Source organism: Cebus imitator, unplaced genomic scaffold (genome assembly GCF_001604975.1).
Source record: "Cebus imitator isolate Cc_AM_T3 unplaced genomic scaffold, Cebus_imitator-1.0 Scaffold385, whole genome shotgun sequence".
NCBI classification, from domain to species: domain Eukaryota; kingdom Metazoa; phylum Chordata; class Mammalia; order Primates; family Cebidae; genus Cebus; species Cebus imitator.
In genome coordinates, this window is record NW_016107700.1 from 366,445 (window position 1) to 386,031 (window position 19,587).

Genomic DNA, 19,587 nt, shown 5'->3' on the forward strand with positions numbered 1-19,587 from the left:
TTTCTCAAGACAAGGCCTCCCTCTGCCATCCAGGTTGGAGTGCAGTGACACCATCAATGACACCATCAGGGCTCACTGCAGCCTTGACCTCCCCAGGCTCAAGTGATCCTCCCACCTCATCCTCCCAAGTAGCTGGAACTATGGGTGCACACCACCACACCTGGCTAATTTTCTTATCTTTTGTAGAGATGGGGTTTCGTTATGTTGCCCAGGCTGGTCTCGAACTCCTGGGCTCAAAGCAATTCACCTGCCTTGGCCTCTCAAAGTGCTGAGATTACAGGCATGAGCCCCTGTGCCTGGCTCTTATAATGCATTACACACACCACAGTGTAGTGAGCACATTCTTTCTTTTTTTATTATTTTTTAAAATTTATCATTATTTTTAAAGATGGGGTTTCACCATGTTGGCCAGGATGGTCTTGATCCCCTGACCTCGTGATCCGCCCTCCTTCTCCTCATGATCCTCCTCGGCCTCCCAAAGTGCTGGGATTATAGGCGTGAGCCACCGTGCCCAGCATGAGCACATTCTTTCACTGAAATAACACTATCCATATTCACATATACGTACAACTAGCATCGTTAGAAACATCTGCTATACATTGTCTTTACAAGTTGCATTCCATTAAAGCACCACAGTGTTCCAGTGACCAGTGAGTGCTGATTTATTATCAATTTTCACTGTTCCCTTCTCACAATTTTTACCTGGGCCCAGTGCTGCCCAGAGTAAAGGCTACATTCTTCACTCCAAATGTCGTAAGACTAGTACCAGCCAATGGTATGTAACAAGTGATGTGGGTAACTTTTAATGTTCTTAAAGGGAGAGAGTGTGCCCCTTATTTCATCCCAGTGCTTGGAACATAATCAAATGGCAAGCCACCTGAGATAGTAGACTAGAAGGCCATGCAGCAACACAGAAAGAGCCTGGCTCCTGGATGACCTCATGGAGCAGAGATTCCTTACCAGCCCTTGACTGTCTACCTCCATACTATTACATAAGAGAAAAGCTTCTCTCTTGACTAAGTCACTCTTGGGATCAGCCTACATCCCAACTAAATCTATACCCTAACCTTTGCGAGACAAATCATTGCATTGAGGTTATGTAAAGGGAGGTGGGGGAAAGAGAAATATATGATGATGTACTGATCAGTATTCCCTGTTCTTCAGTTTTTAAAATATGGTTTGTTTGTTTGTTCATTTTGAGATGGAGTCTTGCTCTGTCGCCCAGGCTGGAGTGCAATGGTGCAATCTCAGCTCACTGCAACCTTCGCCTCCCAGATTCAAGGCATTTTCCTGCCTTGGCCTCCAAGTAGCTGGGACTGCAGTCATATGCCACCACTCCCGGCTAATTTTTGTATTTTTAGTAGAGACGAGGTTTCACAATGTTAGCCAGGCTGGTCTCGAACCCCTGGCATCAGGTGCCACCTTAGCCTCCCAAAGTGCTGGGATTACAGCCTTGAGCCACTGCGCTTGGCCTAAAATATGTTTTAAAATTCAAGTTCAAACTAATATATATGCTAAAATAAATATGAAACTAAGCACATAGTTTGTATTAGCATCTGATAGCATGATGACTTTATTTTACTTTTTCTAGTTTATTTTTTCATTCCCTGTGGTTCTTTATTCAGCAAATGCACATTGAACAACAGAATTGGGTTTTAAACACCATGAAGGAACACTGACGCACTATGAGGAGCAATGAGATGGATAAAAAAGTACTTCCTTTCTCTAAGAAGATTACAGTGTACTTGCAGAGATAAAATGTTTATTAAAAGGTGGCATGTGATAAGTGCCATGGAAAAGATCCCAAGGAGGCATGTCAGCTCAGAGGAAACATCCCTGCCACCCTTGGGCCTTCATGACCAAGAGGTTGTTTAAGCAGGTTTGTTTTGGTTGCACTTCAGAAGAATATTACCTCAATAATAATATATGGCCAGCCGCAGTGGCTGACACATATAATCCTAGCACTTTGGGAGGCCAAAGCTGGAGGATTGCTTGAGCCCAGGAGTTCAAGAACAGCCTGGGCAATGTAGTGAGACCTGTCTCTACAAAAAAATTTTTTTAAAAATAGCCCGGTGTGATGGCATATGCCAGTGCTCCTAGCTGCTTGAGGGGCTGAAGTGTGAGGATCCCTTGAGCCCGGGAGGTTGAGGCTGCAGTGAGCCATGATCATATGACTGTACCCCAGAGTGATGGAACCACAGGACAATAAAACGAGACCCTGTCTCAACACAAACAAACGGACAGAAAAACAAAAGCAATGTAGGTATTTTTTGTTACTGGATAGTTTATGTAACTGTTCTTCCAGATTCTGTCTATCCTTTAAGCACATAACAATGATCTTTGCATTTTCATCTTACTCTTATTTTACTGAGATTATGTTTTTATTGTGATCATTTAAAAGATTTATCTCTGGGTATAAAAATGTCCTCATTATTAATCAGGAAATAAAACAAAGTAATGGTGATGATATAATCTTTTCTTAGATTGCAAATAATCTCATAGTTATAAAAAATATTCCCTATTTATTAGGCAAACAGTGCCCCCTTTTGACCACTGGATCCTATAAAAGAAATCCTAAGACAGGAGACACTTTTCATCTCTGCTAAAAATTAAATTATATATAGATTTATATTATTATATCTAATTATGTATCATATTTGTTATAGCAATAATACCTAATTATATATTTTATATATAGTATATAATTTCTAAAGAAACCATCCTATGTACGTTTAAGACTATACTGTGTGCTTTTTATTGTTTATTTTGTAGATTCATGTTGTATTTTTTTTAATGATTAGGTCCACTAGAGTGTTTAATGGCAGTTTTGTAAGATCCAAATTTTAGTTTTATGAATCTTCTTTATCCTGTCTGATTCAGGTTGAATACGAAGGCTTAAAGCATGAGATTAAGCGATTTGAGGAGGAGACAGTGCTGCTGAACAGCCAGCTGGAGGATGCCATCCGACTGAAAGAGATTGCTGAGCACCAGCTGGAAGAAGCCCTCGAGACTTTGAAAAATGAAAGAGAGCAAAAGAACAGCCTGCGGAAGGAGCTCTCCCAGTACATCAGCCTCAACGATAACCATATCAGCATCTCAGTAGATGGACTCAAATTTGCTGAGGATGGGAGTGAACCAAACAATGATGATAAAATGAACGGGCATATCCATGGGCCTCTTGTGAAACTGAATGGAGACTATCGGACTCCCACCTTAAGGAAAGGAGAGTCTCTGAACCCTGTCTCTGACTTATTCAGTGAGCTGAACATTTCAGAAATACAGAAATTGAAGCAGCAGCTTATGCAGGTAAGAACTTGGTTTCAGGCCGCTAGAGTGAATTTCCTGTAGATTGCATGTAGTATGTTGTGGGACTTCTGATTCTCGATTCTGGCGTTTCACTTCCAGATTTCTCTTCTCTTCTCTTCTCTTCTCTTCTCTTCTCTTCTCTTCTCTTCTCCTTTTTTCTTTTCTTTTCTTTTCTTTTCTTTTCTTTTCTTTTCTTTTCTTTTCTTGGGATGGAGTCTTGCTCTGTTGCCAGGCTGGAGTGCAGTGGCATAATCTCAGCTTACCACAACCTCTGCCTCCAGGGTTCAAGCGATTCTCTTGCCTCAGCCTCCAGAATAGCTAGGACTACAGATGCATGCCATCATGCCTGGCTCATTTTTGTACTTTAGTGGAGACAGGGTTTCACCATGCTAGCCAGGATGGTTTCGATCTCCTGACTTTGTTATCCACCCACCTTGGCCTCCCAAAGGTCTGGGATTACAAGTGTAAGCCACTGCACCTGGGCCCAGATTTCTTTTCTAAATATTGCTTCTTCAATTAGAAACTTTGAAAGTGCAGTATTTTAGAAAGACATGACAGAAGGAGTGTTGATGAGAGATGCAATCTCTTATTTTCATCACTTCAAGAAATGAATTTCTTAGAGTCACAAATTAAGTTCCAGTGAAGTTTGAGTAAAGAGCCTTGCGTGGGGTGCAGTGGCTCACACCTGTAATCCCAGCACTTTGGGAGGCCGAGGTGGGTGGATGACCTGAGGTCAGGAGTTCAAGACCAGCCTGACCACCATGGAGAAACCCCGTCTGTACTAAAAATACAAAAAATTAGCCAGGCGTGGTGGCACACTCCTGTAATCCCAGCTACTCTGGAGGCTGAGGCAGGAGAATCGCTTCGACCTGGGAGACAGAGATTGTAGTGAGCTAAGATCATGCCATTGTACCCCAGCATGAGCAACAAGAGCAAAACTCTGCCTCAAAAAAAAAAAAAGAAGAAAAAAGAAAGCGCCTTAATGCATTTCCGATTAACAAAAGAATTCAAAAGCTTTATATACAAGTAAAATGATGAAAACCATGCAGGTTTTCATCACAAGTAACTGTGTATATAGCTTCCAGATTTATGGTTACTGTTAGGCACGTCACTCTCTTAAAGAGACCCCCCCAGGCAGGCTTTCTGTGGGCAATGAAGCAATTTTATTTCGCAATTCGGTGCAAGTTGGCCAAGTCCGAGAAAGGAGTTAAGCAAGGGGAGTAGGAAGGGGGACTGGTTAAATAGGTTGGGGCAAATGGTCAGTTAAAGATGATAATCTACATTAGGGAGGGGGAAGGTATCACGGGGTGCATGGTCACAAGGGTAGGGGTCATCTATTACAAACAGGCATGGTCATAAGGGTGAGGGTTATCTGTTGCAAGCAGAGGGGAGGGTGAGGTAAATTACATAGTCACAGGGCTGGAGGTTTTGAGAAACCTAATGTCTAGGGGGAAATTTGTGCAAGGCTGAGCAGGAACAATGGTTGAAGGTTGCAGGGGAAGAGCAATCAGTTGAGGCAGGAACTAGTTGTTTCACTTCCCTTTGTGGCCATCTGGTTACTTTCTGGCTCCTGGAGACCATCCAAAGGTGTACATGCGTGTCACCAAGGCTATGATGGCCAGGCTTGGTCTTGGAGGCCTGACAGTTACATTTCACAAGAATACTTTAAACTTTAAAAAACATAAAGGACTTCCTATGTACAAATTATTCAGGATACCATATAATTAAAAATACAGAACAGGTATAATCTAAAACCAAAGGATTCTTACTGCAACTTGAGTTAAGCCTTAAAGTTTTAGCATCTTCAAATCAAATGCCTTGCGAAGAGTTCCAGCCTTTAATCTTATTTCTTGTGAAACAGCTTTCTAGTTTAGAGTCTTGCCTTCCTGCCGCACCTAATGGAAATGTTAAGGAACAGCAGCGTCACCTGGGGGCTTATTTATACAAATTGCTGAGCTCCATGTAGATCTACTGAAGCTTGTTAAGTGATTAAATTTGAGGCTTAAGCTTCAATCTCAATCTTCTCCCTCCAAGGTTCTTCATGTATAGCTGATAATTAGAGATTGTTAAGCCTCTGGCAGTCATATGCCTCCACAGAAATGATGACTGGAAAAGTGAAATTAGCAGAAATAAGAGAATAGAGAGCCAATGATGTTGATTTGTTAACAGGTTTATTGTTAATACAACAAGACTTAGCATATCATGCACTTTCCTTGCCCAGTGCTTTTGGCTGCTTAAAAAAGAATTTGTTCTCACACTATTTAATTTGAATCAAGATAAGAAGTCATGACCCCTGGAAAAAAATGATTTTTTTTTTTTTTTGGAGTCTCACTCTGTCACCCAGGCTGGAATGCAGTGGTGCAATCTTGGCTCACTGTAACCTCTGCCTTTTGGGTTCAAGCACTTCTCTGTCTCAGCCTCCCAAGTAGCTGGGATTACAGGTGCCTGCCACCATGCCTGGCTAATTTTTGTATTTTTAGTGGAGATGGGATTTCACCATCTTGGCCAGGCTGGTCTTGAACTCCTGATCTTTAGTCCACCTACCTTGGCCTCCCAAAGTGCTGGAGCCACCGCGCCCAGCCGAAAATGAATTTTATATAGACTTTCACCTGACCACAAAGTCCAGTTCTGTGTAGGTGCTTCTTTTCTATGTCTTTTTGCTCAGTTTACACTAATACAGCTAGGTTGATTGAAACAGATAACATGTACTTGTGAAAAAGTTTTACAGGATAGATATATTCATAAGAATTTGTGCCCCCCAGATTGAGTAGTATTAAATACAAATTATATCAGTTTTTTTTTTTTTTTAACTCTCTTGGTGATGGATTTGAGATAAAATGTTAGTGGGTTCAGGCTTTTTGTTTATTTTGGTGGCAGTGCAGAAGATATTAGGAGAAGAGGCTTCTATGCATAAAACAGCACAACAGTTTTCAACCAGGTCATCTATTGGCTGAAAGCTCAGAGCTGTGCTCAGATTTAATTTTAAATGTGATCTGAATTGGGTAATATAAAAGTCTAAAAAGATGAAAAGTTCAATGAAAAGAATGGTGGAAAACAAGTAAGTTCTTAGCAGTAGAGTGGCTCTTAGGCATTCTCAATAGACTGTTGTTTGTGTTTGGGGTGGGACAGTTCCTCATTGCCAGAGAATGTTTTCTTCTTTCAGAAGGTTTAGCATCTCTGATCCCAACTCAGGAGAAGCTGATTACATTTCCTCAGTTGAAGTGATGACCAGAAATGCCCCATGTATTTCAAATGCTCTGAGGGTCAGCCACTAGTTGACAATCATTCTTAGAGGACAGCACTTTACTCTCCCATGGACTGGGATACTTAAACCCTTCCTCGTTCGAGTGTCACACAGGTTTATCAGTTACATGCAGAGTGCTGAGAACAGGGACTAGCTCACAGTAAATGCTCAAAAGTTATGAACTGTTATTATTTCAATTCCATCAGTCCTTTAATTTGTTAGGCATTCACTTTATAATAATTTAGATAATTATTATTAAGTATTCTTTTTAGGCTATTCGCTCAAGGATAATCATCTCAAAAGGGACTGATGTGGATACTGGTAGGAATATAGAAAAATAACAGTTAAGTCTCATGATGCAAGAATGTCTGAAAAGGATTTTCATTTAGCAAAACGTCAAGTGAGAAAAAATTTGCTGGACAAACCCTCCCTCAATCTGCCAGAAAGCTGTGTCCCTTCAAATCTTTCATCAGCACTTAACTGACGTTCACAGTTTGCAAAGATGTAGAGGAGCGCAGGTCGGTCCTTAAATCCCAAAGTTTGCTCTAGGTTTAATTGTGAAAACCAGGTTCAGCACAGGAAGGACTTTGCAGTTTCCAGTCTCATATTAACAACCCTAATTTTTTTAAGGTAGAATATCCATTTATCTTCTTGTAATCAACATTTTTTAAAAAGCATCAGCTTTTCCATGCCTTCTCATGAATTATTTCTTTGGGATACAGTTTTTTCCTTAGCCACACATCCCATTAAACCCATTAAACATTGGGTTTAATTTATGTAAATAAACACATTACAAAAATATTACAGGATATATGGCCTAGAATTTATTGTAATTGGCTTTGATGTTAATAAGGAATAAATATGGCAATTCTGATCAATGAGAGTACTGCTATGCACCTGAAGCATATATATGTCAGTACCATTGTGAAGAAGGATCGGCCGCAGACCACTTGGACACTGAACTAGGAAGAAAGAGGAGTTTTATTATTATTATTATTATTATTATTATTATTACAGTCGGGAGCCAGGCAACATATTTGTCTGACAACCAAGCTCGATCAACAAAGAGAAGGTCTGCCTTTCTATAGGCTTACACTCTGGATATTGCACATAAAATGATGTTAGGTTTACAGCCTTAGAAATTACAAGTGAAAGGGTCTTGGGTTTACAGCCTTAGAAATTACAAGTGAAAGGGTCTTGGGTTTACAGTTTTAGAAATTACAAGTGAAAGGCTCTTAGTCGATGGAGGAGTGGGGTAGGGGGTTTGATCTTGTTTAAGCAAAAACGGTGTCTTCCGGAGAGATTCCCCCATACCACACCTGCTATCTTATAGGAAGGTGATTTAGGAGGCGCCAGTCGCAGCCTTTTCTTCTATTGAAATGCAGTGTGGAGGTCAAGGGGGAGGCGGTCTTAGATGCTTGGGTCTCCTTCCTCACCCATTCTGGAAATTCTGAAGAAGAACCAATTAAATGTACTTTAAGTATAGCTATCTGGAATGCTTGGGGCCAGGTGTGTTTTAAAAATTAAAGTTTCGGATTGTAAAACGGTAATATGCCATATATGCCATATATATTGTAATATCTCCACTGGGATCAGTTGCAGCATCCAGTGATCAAATAATATTACATTTCTATAGTGAAATGTGAGTATTCACACTAAGAATAAAGTGAGGACCATTAAAGGCCTCACACCAGTCAGGTGCAGATTGGCTGCCCTGGGAGTTTAGGACCGTCTGAATATTGCCACCAAGTGAGTCATGACAAAACTTGATCTCGGGCCTTCTGGATTTTGCAGTTGTGGGTGTCGTAGGAATAGCACCATCCTGTTGGGTAGCTGTCAGTTTTGTGCACCTCAGCTTATGGTGTCAGCATACTTGGGACATGACAGTTTGTAGTTCCCTTATCTCTTAGGATTTCTCCTGGCCTGGATCCAAAACACTACACGGGAGAGAAGGCCGAGTGCCTCTAAATCCAACAGCTGCGCTTTGCTAACAGTTCATGGCAGTGCAGTGGGGCGCAGGCAAGCCTGTAAGACCCTGAACCAGGCAATGTGCAGCGTGGCAGGATTTTTCTTCCTTTTGATCAAGAAGCCCTTTGGTATCTTTGTCATATCTTCACAAAGACATCAGCGTAAGTTTAAGAGATCTATAGTACAACATGACTGTAGTTAATAACAATGTATTATATTGAAAATAACTAAGAGTAGATTTTAAGTGTTCTCAATGTTGTAGAACCCTCAAATGTAGGTCCGAGTGCTGGATGGGCAGTAAGCCAAATAATGACACACTACTGCTTAGGAGCAGAGAAAGGCGTATTCAGTTTGGCCAAAAATGAGATTGTGGGAGAGACAATTTGTCAAATCCGACCTGCCTTTGAACGTAACTGGGGGCTTTTGTGAGTAAGGCAGGCATGCAGGAGGTGAAATCCCCCAATGATCAAAGCTGTTTGCATCCCTCAGCTCTTTCAAACTCAAGGAGGTCTGTATGACCTAAGGGGGTTGTTCTTCCAAAGGAAAACCAGTTCATTAATCTTATGGGCAGCCTCTAGGGGTTAGCATGTAAAGTTAATCAATTATTAGTGGCTGCCGGCTACCGAATGGCTACGTGCAAGCAGTCATGCATGGAGGAAGAAAAGGACAAAGAGAAAGGAAAATAAGTAAAACAAACATTTAATGATTTTGATAATATAGGCTCAGTTAGCCACCACAAACATGATAAGTATGTGAGGTCATGCATGTTATAATTAGCTTAATTTCCACTTGCCTACGTATTTCAAAACATGTTGTATATGATAAATATGTATAATTTTCATCAGTTAAAATAAATACATTAATTTTTTTTTTTTTTAAGAACTCCTTTGAAAACAGCATACCTAGGCCATACCCTTTTGGCATTTTTTTCTCTTACAAGGCTCCATTTATGCACATGAATTATGTTTTCCTATCCATAGATATTTATTTAACCTAGTTCCAGGGGAAAAAAAAAAAGCCTCTGTCAATGAAGAGAGTCAAACTCTGTAAAATATTTTAAGAGATTTATCCTGAGCCAAATATGACTCACCATGGCCTGTGACGCAGCCCTCAGGAGGTCCTGAGAACATGTGCCCAAGGTGGTCTGGGTACAGCTTGGTTTTATATATTTTAGGGACGCATGAGACATCAATCACATAAATTTAAGAAATACACTGGGCCGGGCACAATGGCTTACGCCTGTAATCCCAGCACCTTGGGAGGCCGAGGCAGGTGGATCATGAGGTCAAGAGGTCCAGATCATCCTGGCCAACAAGGTGAAACCCCATCTGTACTAAAAAAAAAAATGCAAAATTAGCCAGGCGTGGTGTCATGCGCCTTTAGTTCCAGCTACTTGGGCGGCTGAGACAGGAGAATCACTTGAACCCGGGAGGCGGAAGTTGCAGTGAGCCCAGATAGTGCCACTGCACTCCAGCCTGGTGACAGAGTGAGACTCCATTTCAAAAAAAAAAGGAAAAAATACATTGGTTGGTTCAGAAAAGTGGGATAACTCAAAGCAGGGGCTTCCAGGGTATAAGTAAATTTAAACATTTTCTGGTGGACAATTGGTTGAGTTTATCTAAGACTTGGGATCAATAGAAGGAAATGTTCAGGTTAAGATAAAGGACTGTGGAGACCTGAGTTCTATAGTGCAGGGGAAGCTCTCAGATAGCAGACTTCAGAGAGAACAGGTTGTAAAATGTTTATTATTGAACTTAAAAGGGTGCCTGGGTCTTAGTTGCTTATCTCCTGGATCTGGAAAGGAAGGAAGGAAAACAAAAGGGAAAAGGGAATTCTTTATAGAATGTGGATTTTTCCCACAAGAGACTTTGCAGGGCCATTTCAGGGAATGGCAAAGAAATATATTTTGAGACTAAAACATTTTTATTTTCTTCCTTTGCCTAAATCAGATTGGAAAGTAAGTCTCAATATACAGGGTTAAATAAAACCCATCCGATGAGAATTTATGGTTTGTAGTGCATGACTCCCAGACCCCTTAGATAGGAATTTGAGCAAGATAAAAAAAAAAAAAAGAGTTTGGTTCTCACCTTTGCCTTGGTTATCAGGAATGTTGCGGGAGTTGTTTTGCTTCTCTGAGGCTCATTCAAAAGGGGAAGGTAATAAATTAGCCCTACCACTAGTCTCTGCCTAGCCTTTATTGAAACTATGGAAAAAAAAAAAATCATGTCTCCTTCTTCAAGCCGTCATGCTGCCATCTGCTGGGAAATGGTAATAACAAGTATAAAAATTTATAGCTACTACAATTTAAATAGCGCCTTCTGGAGTTGTTTGCATACAACCTGCAGGCTTCTGGTTTGAAACCCTGGTGATAATGCCATGCCTCCTCTGTAGAATTGTGAGGACCAAATGGGATGGTAAATATGAAACTGTGTGTAAGTTTATAAATTATTGTTCTGGAAACTGCCGTCAGGTTTCAAGATGCCAGGAAGGACCCCACTATCACTCTGTATAAACAGTCAATACATAAATTATAAAAAGTATGGGAAAAGGCAAGTGATGGTAAGCCTATATCTAAAATTAGGGAGAGTTTTTTTCCCACAACAAGTTAGAATGAATACTTTACTGAACTGTATATCTTCCTAGATGATGGAATAAATTACAGGAATATTTTAAATTTAGCTAATCATGCTAAATTTTACCTAAAACAGAAACATATATGCAAAAAGTATAGTAAGAAAACATATTTGATTAACCTCAAAGTCTTAAACTTGGCAATAGTCCTTGATAGTGAATAGCTCAATTAGTGTCATCCTTTATTCACGAGAGAAGTTTTTCAGAGTATTATTGAATAAATTATTTTGGTTTGTTGGTGCCCTCAAGACCTCATTATTTCAAATAGGTTGTGATTGACATTTTCCAGTGACAGTCAAATATCTTAATTAGTTTTATTAGAATGAAAATAAGTAGTTCCTGTCCGGAAAAACTAACTAAATTACTTAATCTATTTAAAGGAGTCCTGTATGCTTGTGCTGAAATATCTGTCTTTGATAAACAGCCTCTAACTTTACATCTTCATAGAGTCAAACCCTTTGGATTTTTTTTCAGTATCACACTGGATATATAATTTCACATGTAGTATGAGAAAACAGTAATGTTTTCTCATAATTTTAGTTTCTGTAAAACTCAAATTAATATATTTTGTTGCATCCTCATGTTGTTCCTCAGCATGTGAAAGAAATAGATTCATATTATGTTTTGATCCACTCTATTAAAGGCAATTTTAATTTTTTCTGTAATGATTGATGATAAGTGGTGATGGTGATTTGTTATATGTCCCATAAGAGTTCTAAGCGATTTTTATATATTTACTTAATTGGTTGCTGCTTATAACAACTGTATGGGGTAGATAGTATTATTATCTTCATATTATAGATAGGGAAATTGAGGCACGGCTGTGTTATGTCATCAGTTCAAGGTCAAAAATCAAGTAAGTGGAGCTGCTACACGGAGAGAGTCAAACAAGCCAAATATTATCTCTGCTTAAAGATTCACAGAGTATTTATGGGATGACATTAATTAAAACAAGATTGGTCAGTTCTTGGGTTTTGAAACTTAAAGTGATAATATAATTATTTCCTAGTACAAAGTTGACAGCTTAAATGGTTAAACTATTACAGATTTTATAGTTAGAGATTACCTTTACAACCGTAGCTAGGCACAGTGGTTCATGCCTATAATCCCAGCACTTTGAGAGGCCAAGGCAGGAGGATAGCTTGAGGTCAGCAGTTTGAGACCAGCTTGGGCCACATGGTAAAACCCCATCTCTACAAAACATACCAAAAATAAATTAGCTGAGCACGGTGGTGCGTGCCTATAGTCCCAGCTACTAGGGGGCGCTGAGGTGGGACAATTGCTTCAGCCTGGGAGGTCAACGCTGCAGTGAGCCGTGACCATGCCACTGCACTCCAGCCTAGGTGAAAGAGCACGACTCTGTCTCAATAAATAAATTAAATAAAAATAAATGGAATCATACAATGTGTGATCTTTTGTGACTGGCTTCTTTCACTTAGCACAACATTTTCAAGGTTTGTCCATGCTGTAATATATCGGTACTTCATTTTCATTTTTTTATTGTCAAATAATACTCCATGATGTAGAAATTCACCATATTTCATGTCACCATTCATCTGTTGATGGACATTTGAGTTGTTTCTATTTTTTTAGCTATTATCAACAAACCTGCTATGAACATTTGTGTTCAAGTTTTTGTGTGCACATATGTTTTAATTCTCAGGGGGAGTTAATTCTAGAGGTGGAAATGCTGGGTCATATGGTAATTCTATGTTTTGCTTTCTGAGGAACTCAATGGTACAAATTGAGTGTACCATTTTATATCCCCACCAACAGTGTATGAGGGTTCCGGTTTCTCCACATTCTCAGTAACACTTGTTATTATGTGCCTTTTCACTCATAGCCATCCTGATGTATGTGAAGTGGTATTTCATTATCATCTTGACTTGCATTTCCTTGATGGCTATGATGTTGAGCATATTTTCATGTGCTTATTGGCTCCTGATATATCTTCTGTGGGAAAATGTCTATTCAGATTATTTTTTGACAGGGTTGTCTTTTTATTTCTGAGTTGTAGGAGTTCTTAACCGATTTAGATACAAATCCCTTATAAAGGTAATTTATGATTTGCAAATGTTTTCTCCCATTGTATGGGTTGTCTTTTCACTTTCTTGGTGGGGCCCTTTGATGTACAAAGGAGTTTGGTTTTTTTTAAGAGATGGGGTCTCACTGTGTTGCCCAGGCTGGAGTGCAGTGGCTGTTCGTAGGCACAATCATAGCACACTGCAGCCTCAAACTCCTGGACTCCCCTGGACTCGCCATCCTCCCACTTTAGGCTTCTGAGTAGCTGGTTCCGCAGGTGCATGCCACTGTGCCCAGCTAAAAAAACTTTTTAATCTTGATGTGTCTAGTTTATTTTTTTTTCTTTTGTTGTTTGTGCTTTTGGTGTCATACAAAACCGTTGCCTAATCTAAGGTCATGAACATTCATGGCTAGGTTTTCTTCTAAAAGTTTTATAGTTTATCTCTTATATATAAGTCTTTGATCCATTTTGATTTAATTTTTGAATGTGATGTGAGGAAGAGATCAACATTACTATTTTACATGTGGGCATTCAGTTGTCCCAGCATCATTTGTTGAAAAGACTATTCTGTTCCTTCCCCCACTGAATTATCTTTGCACCCTTGTCCAAAATTAATTGGCCATAGATGTATGGGCTTATTTCTAAACTTTCAATTCTATTCCATTGATTTATATGTCTGTTCTTATGCCAATACTATAGTATCTTGATTATAGTTTTTTTGCAGCAATTTTTGAAATAGGAAAGTTTACTAGTTCTTTTTCAAGGAAATTTTTCAGGACTATTTTGGCTATTCTAGGTCCTTTGCATTTCCATATAAATTTTAAGACCATCTTGTCAGTTTTTGGCAAAGAACCCAGCTGAAAGTCTGTCGGAGTTTGCGTCGAATATGTAAATCAGTTTAGGAACTATTGCCATCTTAACACTCAGTTTTGGGCCAGACGTGGTGGCTCATGCCTATAATCCCAGCACTTTGGGAGGCTGAGGCGGGTGGATCACTTGAGGTCAGGAGTTTGAGACCAGCCTGGCCCACATGGTGAAACCCCGTCTCTACTAAAAATACAAAAATTAGTCATGTGTGATGATGCACACCGGTAATTCCAGCTACTCGGGAGGCTGAAGCAGGAGAATCGCTTGAACTCAGGAGGCAGAGGTTGCAGTAAGCCGAGATCACACCCACTGCACTCCAGCCTGGGTGACAGAGTAAGACTTGGTCTCAAAAAAAAAAAAAAATTCCATTTTTGACCCAAAAACAGAGACTGTTTATCCCTTCATTTAGGTCTTCTTTAATTTCTTTCAACATGCTTTATAATTTTCAGAGTACAGATTGTCCTTAACTCATGACGGTTCGACTAAACTTTTCAATTTAACAATGCAATGAAAGCAGTGCACACTTAGTAGAAACCATGCTTCGAGTACATATACAACTGTTCTGTTTTTATTTTCAGTACGGTATTGAATAAATCACATGAGTACCTATACAACTATTCTATTTTTCATTTTCAGTACAGTATTGAATAAATAACGTGAGATATTCAACCTTTTGTTATAAAATAGGCTTTGAGAGGGACCGGGCATGGTGGCTCACACCTATAATCCCAGCACTTTGGGAGGCCAAGATCTGAGGTCGGGAGTTTGAGACCAGCCTGGCCAACAAGGTGAAACCCCCATCTCTACTAAAAATATAAAACTTAGCTGGGCGTGGTGGTGTATGCCTGTAATAACCAGCTACTCGGGAGGCTGAGGCAGGAGAATCGCTTGAACCTGGGAGGTGGAGGTTGCAGTGAGCTGAAATTGTGCCACTGCACTCCAGCCTGGGAAATAGAGTAAGAACCTGTCTCCAAAAAAAAAAAAAGGCTTTGAGTTAGATGATTTTGCCAACTGTAGGCTAACATAATTGTTCTGGACACTTTTAAGGTAGGCTAGACTAAGCTATAATGTTTGTTGGGTTATGTGTATTAAATGCATTTTAGACTTATGATATTTTCTTTTTTTTGAAAGGGAGTCTCACTCTGTTGCCAAGGCTAGAGTGTAGTGGTGGGTGCAATCCCGGCTCCCTGCAACCTCTGTCTCCCGGGTTCAGGTGATTCCCATGCCTCAGCCTCCCAAGTAGCTGGGACTACAGGCGTGTACCACCACACCCAGCTATTTTTTTATTTTTAAAATATTTTTAGTAGAGACAGGGTTTTCCCACATCGGCCAGGATGGTCTTGAACTCCTGACCTCAGATGATCCACTGCCTCGGCCTCCCAAAGTGCTGGGAGCCACCTGTTCCACCTGGCCATACTTTTGATATTTTCAACTGACAGTGAGTTTATTGAGATGCAACCCCATCACAAGTTGAGGGGCGTCTGTATACATGTTGCACTTCTTTTCTTAAATTTATTTCTAAATGTTTTTTGATAGTACTATAAAAGCAATAGTTTTATTAATTTTATTTTTGATTGTTCATTTCTAACATATAGAAATACAATTGATGTTCATATATTGATCTTGTATCCTGCAACCTTGCTATAGTTGTTTGTTATTCCTAATAGTTGTTTTTTAGTGGATTCCTTAATGTATTGGGATGATCATATGGTTTTCATCAAGCATTCTGTTAGTTTGGTATATTATATTTATTGACTCTTGGATGTTAAATCAACATTGTGTTCCTATGATAAATTGCCTTTGGTTATGTTGCTGGATTCAGCTTGCTAGTGTTTTGTTGAGGCTTTTTTGTTTGTATTCATAAGTGATCTTGGTCTTTAGTTTTCTTTTCTTATAATATGTTTCTCTGGGGTAAGGGGGTGTTTTTTAGGTTTTTTTCTTTTTTGAGACAGATTCTTGCTCTGTTGCCCAGGCTGGAGTGCAGTGATGTGATCTCAGCTCACTGCAACCTCTGCCTCCCAAGTTCAAGCAATTCTCCTACCTCAACCTCCCAAGTGGCTGGGATTACAAGTGCCCACCACCACATCTGGCTAATTTTTGTATTTTTAGTAGAGATGGGATTTTCACCATGTTGACCAGGCTGGTCTCGAACTCCTGACCTCAAGTGATTCCCCTCTTCCTTGGCCTTCCAAAGTGCTGTTTCTCTCGTTTTGGTATCAGAGTAATACTGATATCGTATAAGAGTTGGGAGGGGCCTTCTCCCTCCATCTTTTGAGTCTTCATCCAGCTGACTGACTTTTGTGTATTAGTGTGTATGAGAGAATTTTCTTTTCACCACATACTCTAAAATGTATACTTTTTTTTTAAACAACTGATAAATTCCCTTATATAGAGTTTCTTTGTTCTATCTTGATCTTTTTTCATAGAATTCTCTTTTGATGGGGCACAGACATGCATTATCAGAGTTGCTTCTCTTCAAGCAGAGAAAAATTATTTATGAGTTCTGTTTGTACATATTGATGCTATGTATACTGTTGCAAGAATCACATGATCATTCAAATGTCAGACTGAGGGTAAAAAGACTTGACTGGGCAGGGTGGCTCTCACCTATAATCCCAGCACTTGGGAAGGCCAAGTTGGCAGGATTGCATGAGGCCAGAAATTCAAGATCAGCCTGAGCAACATAGGGAGACTCCATCTCTATTTATGAAAAGTCTTTAAGGCTGGGTATGGTGGATCACGCCTGTAATCCCAGCACTTTGGGAGACCAAGTCAGGCAGATCACCTGAAATCAGGAGTTCGAGACCAGCCTGGCCAACATGGTGAAACACCATCTCTACTAAAAATACAAAAATTACCTGTGCCTGGTGATGTGTGCCTGTAATCCCAGCTACTTGGGAGGCTGAGGCAGGAGAATTGTTTGAACCCAGGAGACGGAGATTGCAGTGAGCTGAGATCACACCACTACACTCTAGACTGGGTGGCAGAGTGAGACTCCATCTCAAAAATAAAAAATGAAAGGTAAACACTCACTGAAGTTAAAAATAATTTCTATGGGATATAGTAACAACAATAATAGTAGTTAACATATGTTGTATACTTACACTAGACTAAACAATTTACGAATACCGCAGTCAGGCTTTCTGGCAAGACAACCAGCTCTGCTGTGAAAAAATAAAATCCCTAGTTTCAGAAGTGCTGTTTCTTAACTATTCTCAGTCACTACAGAAGATTATAATAAACTCCTCAACTCTCTGCTGGATCAATTCTTTACAAATGGAAATTAAAATAGTAATACTTAAAATGTATAGTAATTTTAAGCTTTAAAGTGCTTCGCATTTTATTCATTCAAAGCACTAAATCTGAAACAGTCTAAGCATCTGATCTTTGAAATCCAAATACATTTTAAGGTATGCTAAGCCTCAATACCTGAGTGAAAATATACTGTTGGAGTTTTACAAAATTACCTGTATTTTAGTAATTTTTTTGTCAGGTCAAACTTAATTATCTGGGAGAAATATATATGATATATTTATATGTATATAGTATTAATATACATTTATGTATGTGTGTAATATATATGTAATTTGGATACAATTCCCTATTCAATTGATTTCAGCAGAAATGTATTAAGTATGGAAGTAGTACTGTATAGCAGCAGTCCCCAACCTTTTTGGCACCAGTGACCCATTCATGAAAGAGACAGTTTTTCCGCAGATGGGGTGTGGGTGGTCGGGGGACATTAGATTCTCGTAAGGGGCATGCAACCTAGATCCCTGGAGTGTGCAGTTCACAATAGGGTTCGCACTCCTGTGAGAATCTAAGGCTGCCACTCATCCAGCAGGGGGCAGAGCTGAGGCGGTCATGTTTGCTCGCCTGCCACTCACCTCCTGCTGTGTGGCCTGGTTCCTAACAGGCGGCAAACCAGTACTGGTCAGCGGCCCGGCGGTTCGGGACCCCTGCTATATGGGGAGGATACACACATGCAAGAGACAGTGTTCTATTCGATGTTTTCAGGAGATGCTATCATGAAGACCTTTTTAGGGTTAGGAAAATGTTTATATTAAATGTGAACTGGCAGAGTCCAAATTGAAGACTATTCTAAAGGCATTGCCTTATTTATCATAACACTTCTGCTGCTAAAACAAGCTTCAGACACATTCAGTACATTTTGTTTTGATCCAATATCTATTTGATCCAGAGGCTTTTCCTTTTGAAGGGTCTTTTGGAAGCAACATTATCTGTAATCATGTGTACTAATCAAATAATGTTTACACTTTCCAATGCAAATTTGTATAATTTTTTTTTTTCTTTGAGACGGAGTCTCGCTCTGCCAACTAGGCTGGAGTGCAGTTGCACGATCTCGGCTCACTGCAACCTCCACCTCCCGGGTTCAAGCAATTCTTCTGCCTCAGCCTTGAGTAGCTGGGACTACAGGAGCAAGCCACCATGCCCAGCTAGTTTTTGTATTTTTAGTAGAGATGGGGTTTCACCATATTGGCCAGGCTGGTCTCAAACTCCTGACCCCATGATCTGTCCGCCTCGGCCATTTTTGGGGATTTTTTTTTTAGAGGCAGGGTTTCACTGTGTTGCCTCAGCTCCTGGGCCCAAGTGATCCTCCTGCCTCGGCCTCTGGAGTAGCTAGGACTATGGGCACAACCCACTGCACCTGGCTCCATTTATGTTTTTTGTTGTTGTTGTTGTTGTTTTTCAAATTTCACTTCCAACATTGTCACTCTTTGTTTCTTTACTGCACTTTCTTTCTTGTTTTAATCATTTTTGTAAAACATCACATGGATTTATCACTAGGAGACAAAACAAGGCAGCTACGTCTTTAGCTGTCTGTGAGTGAACTGAGTACCAGATATGTAGTAACCAATCACTGGCCGACTTTGAATGAAGTGGTATCATTGGCCACTGGTCATGATGTTATGTAGTGATTTTATAGACTGAAGAACTAGCAGCGAAGATTGTGCATTATGCATTGCTCACAATCAATATATTTGGTCACTGAAATTTGAACCATGGTTTGGGGAGTAGCTGGTGTTTTAACTAAAGCTTAGTAACTGAAACCTGTGCATACCAGAACCTTGCCAAGAGAGGACTACCATGGTAGTTAAATGAGGGGCATCAGGTTCCACAAAGGATTATAAAAATACTACTCTACTGTATTATTCATTTACATATATACATGTATATCCTAAAGTAATAAGCTTGTTTTAAAATATTAACCATACTTAATGATTGATATTTATTATATTATAATTATAATAATTTTACTGGCCATCTAGGGATTTAGAAGAGTTCAGAGGGATTTAATGTACGATCCAGGAAGTTTGAAAGTTTGAATTGATACCTTCCTTTAGATCTAAAGATATGGGCCAGGCGTGGTGGCTCACGCCTGTAATCCCAGCACTTTTGGAGGCCAAGGTAGGCGAATCACTAGGTCAGGAGATCGAAACCATCCTGGCCATGGTGAAACGCCGTCCCTACTAAAATACAAAAAATCAGCCAGGCAAGGTGGCGCGCAACCTATAGTCCCAGCTAC

At 39.9% G+C, this 19,587-nt stretch overlaps 1 protein-coding gene across 7 annotated transcripts in view; it reads left to right on the forward strand.

Moving 5' to 3' along the window:
• Positions 1-19,587, forward strand: part of BICD1 (BICD cargo adaptor 1) — a 288,717-nt gene that overhangs the window by 206,426 nt on the left and 62,704 nt on the right. For all 7 annotated transcript variants that reach the window (XR_005196772.1, XM_037731164.1, XM_017507902.2 and 4 more), the window contains exon 4: positions 2,881-3,306. Coding sequence is in view for 6 of the 7 variants with exons in the window: in XM_037731164.1 (XP_037587092.1) it covers positions 2,881-3,306 (426 nt within the window). In the remaining variant the exon portion in view is untranslated. The remainder of the gene's footprint in view (positions 1-2,880; positions 3,307-19,587) is intronic.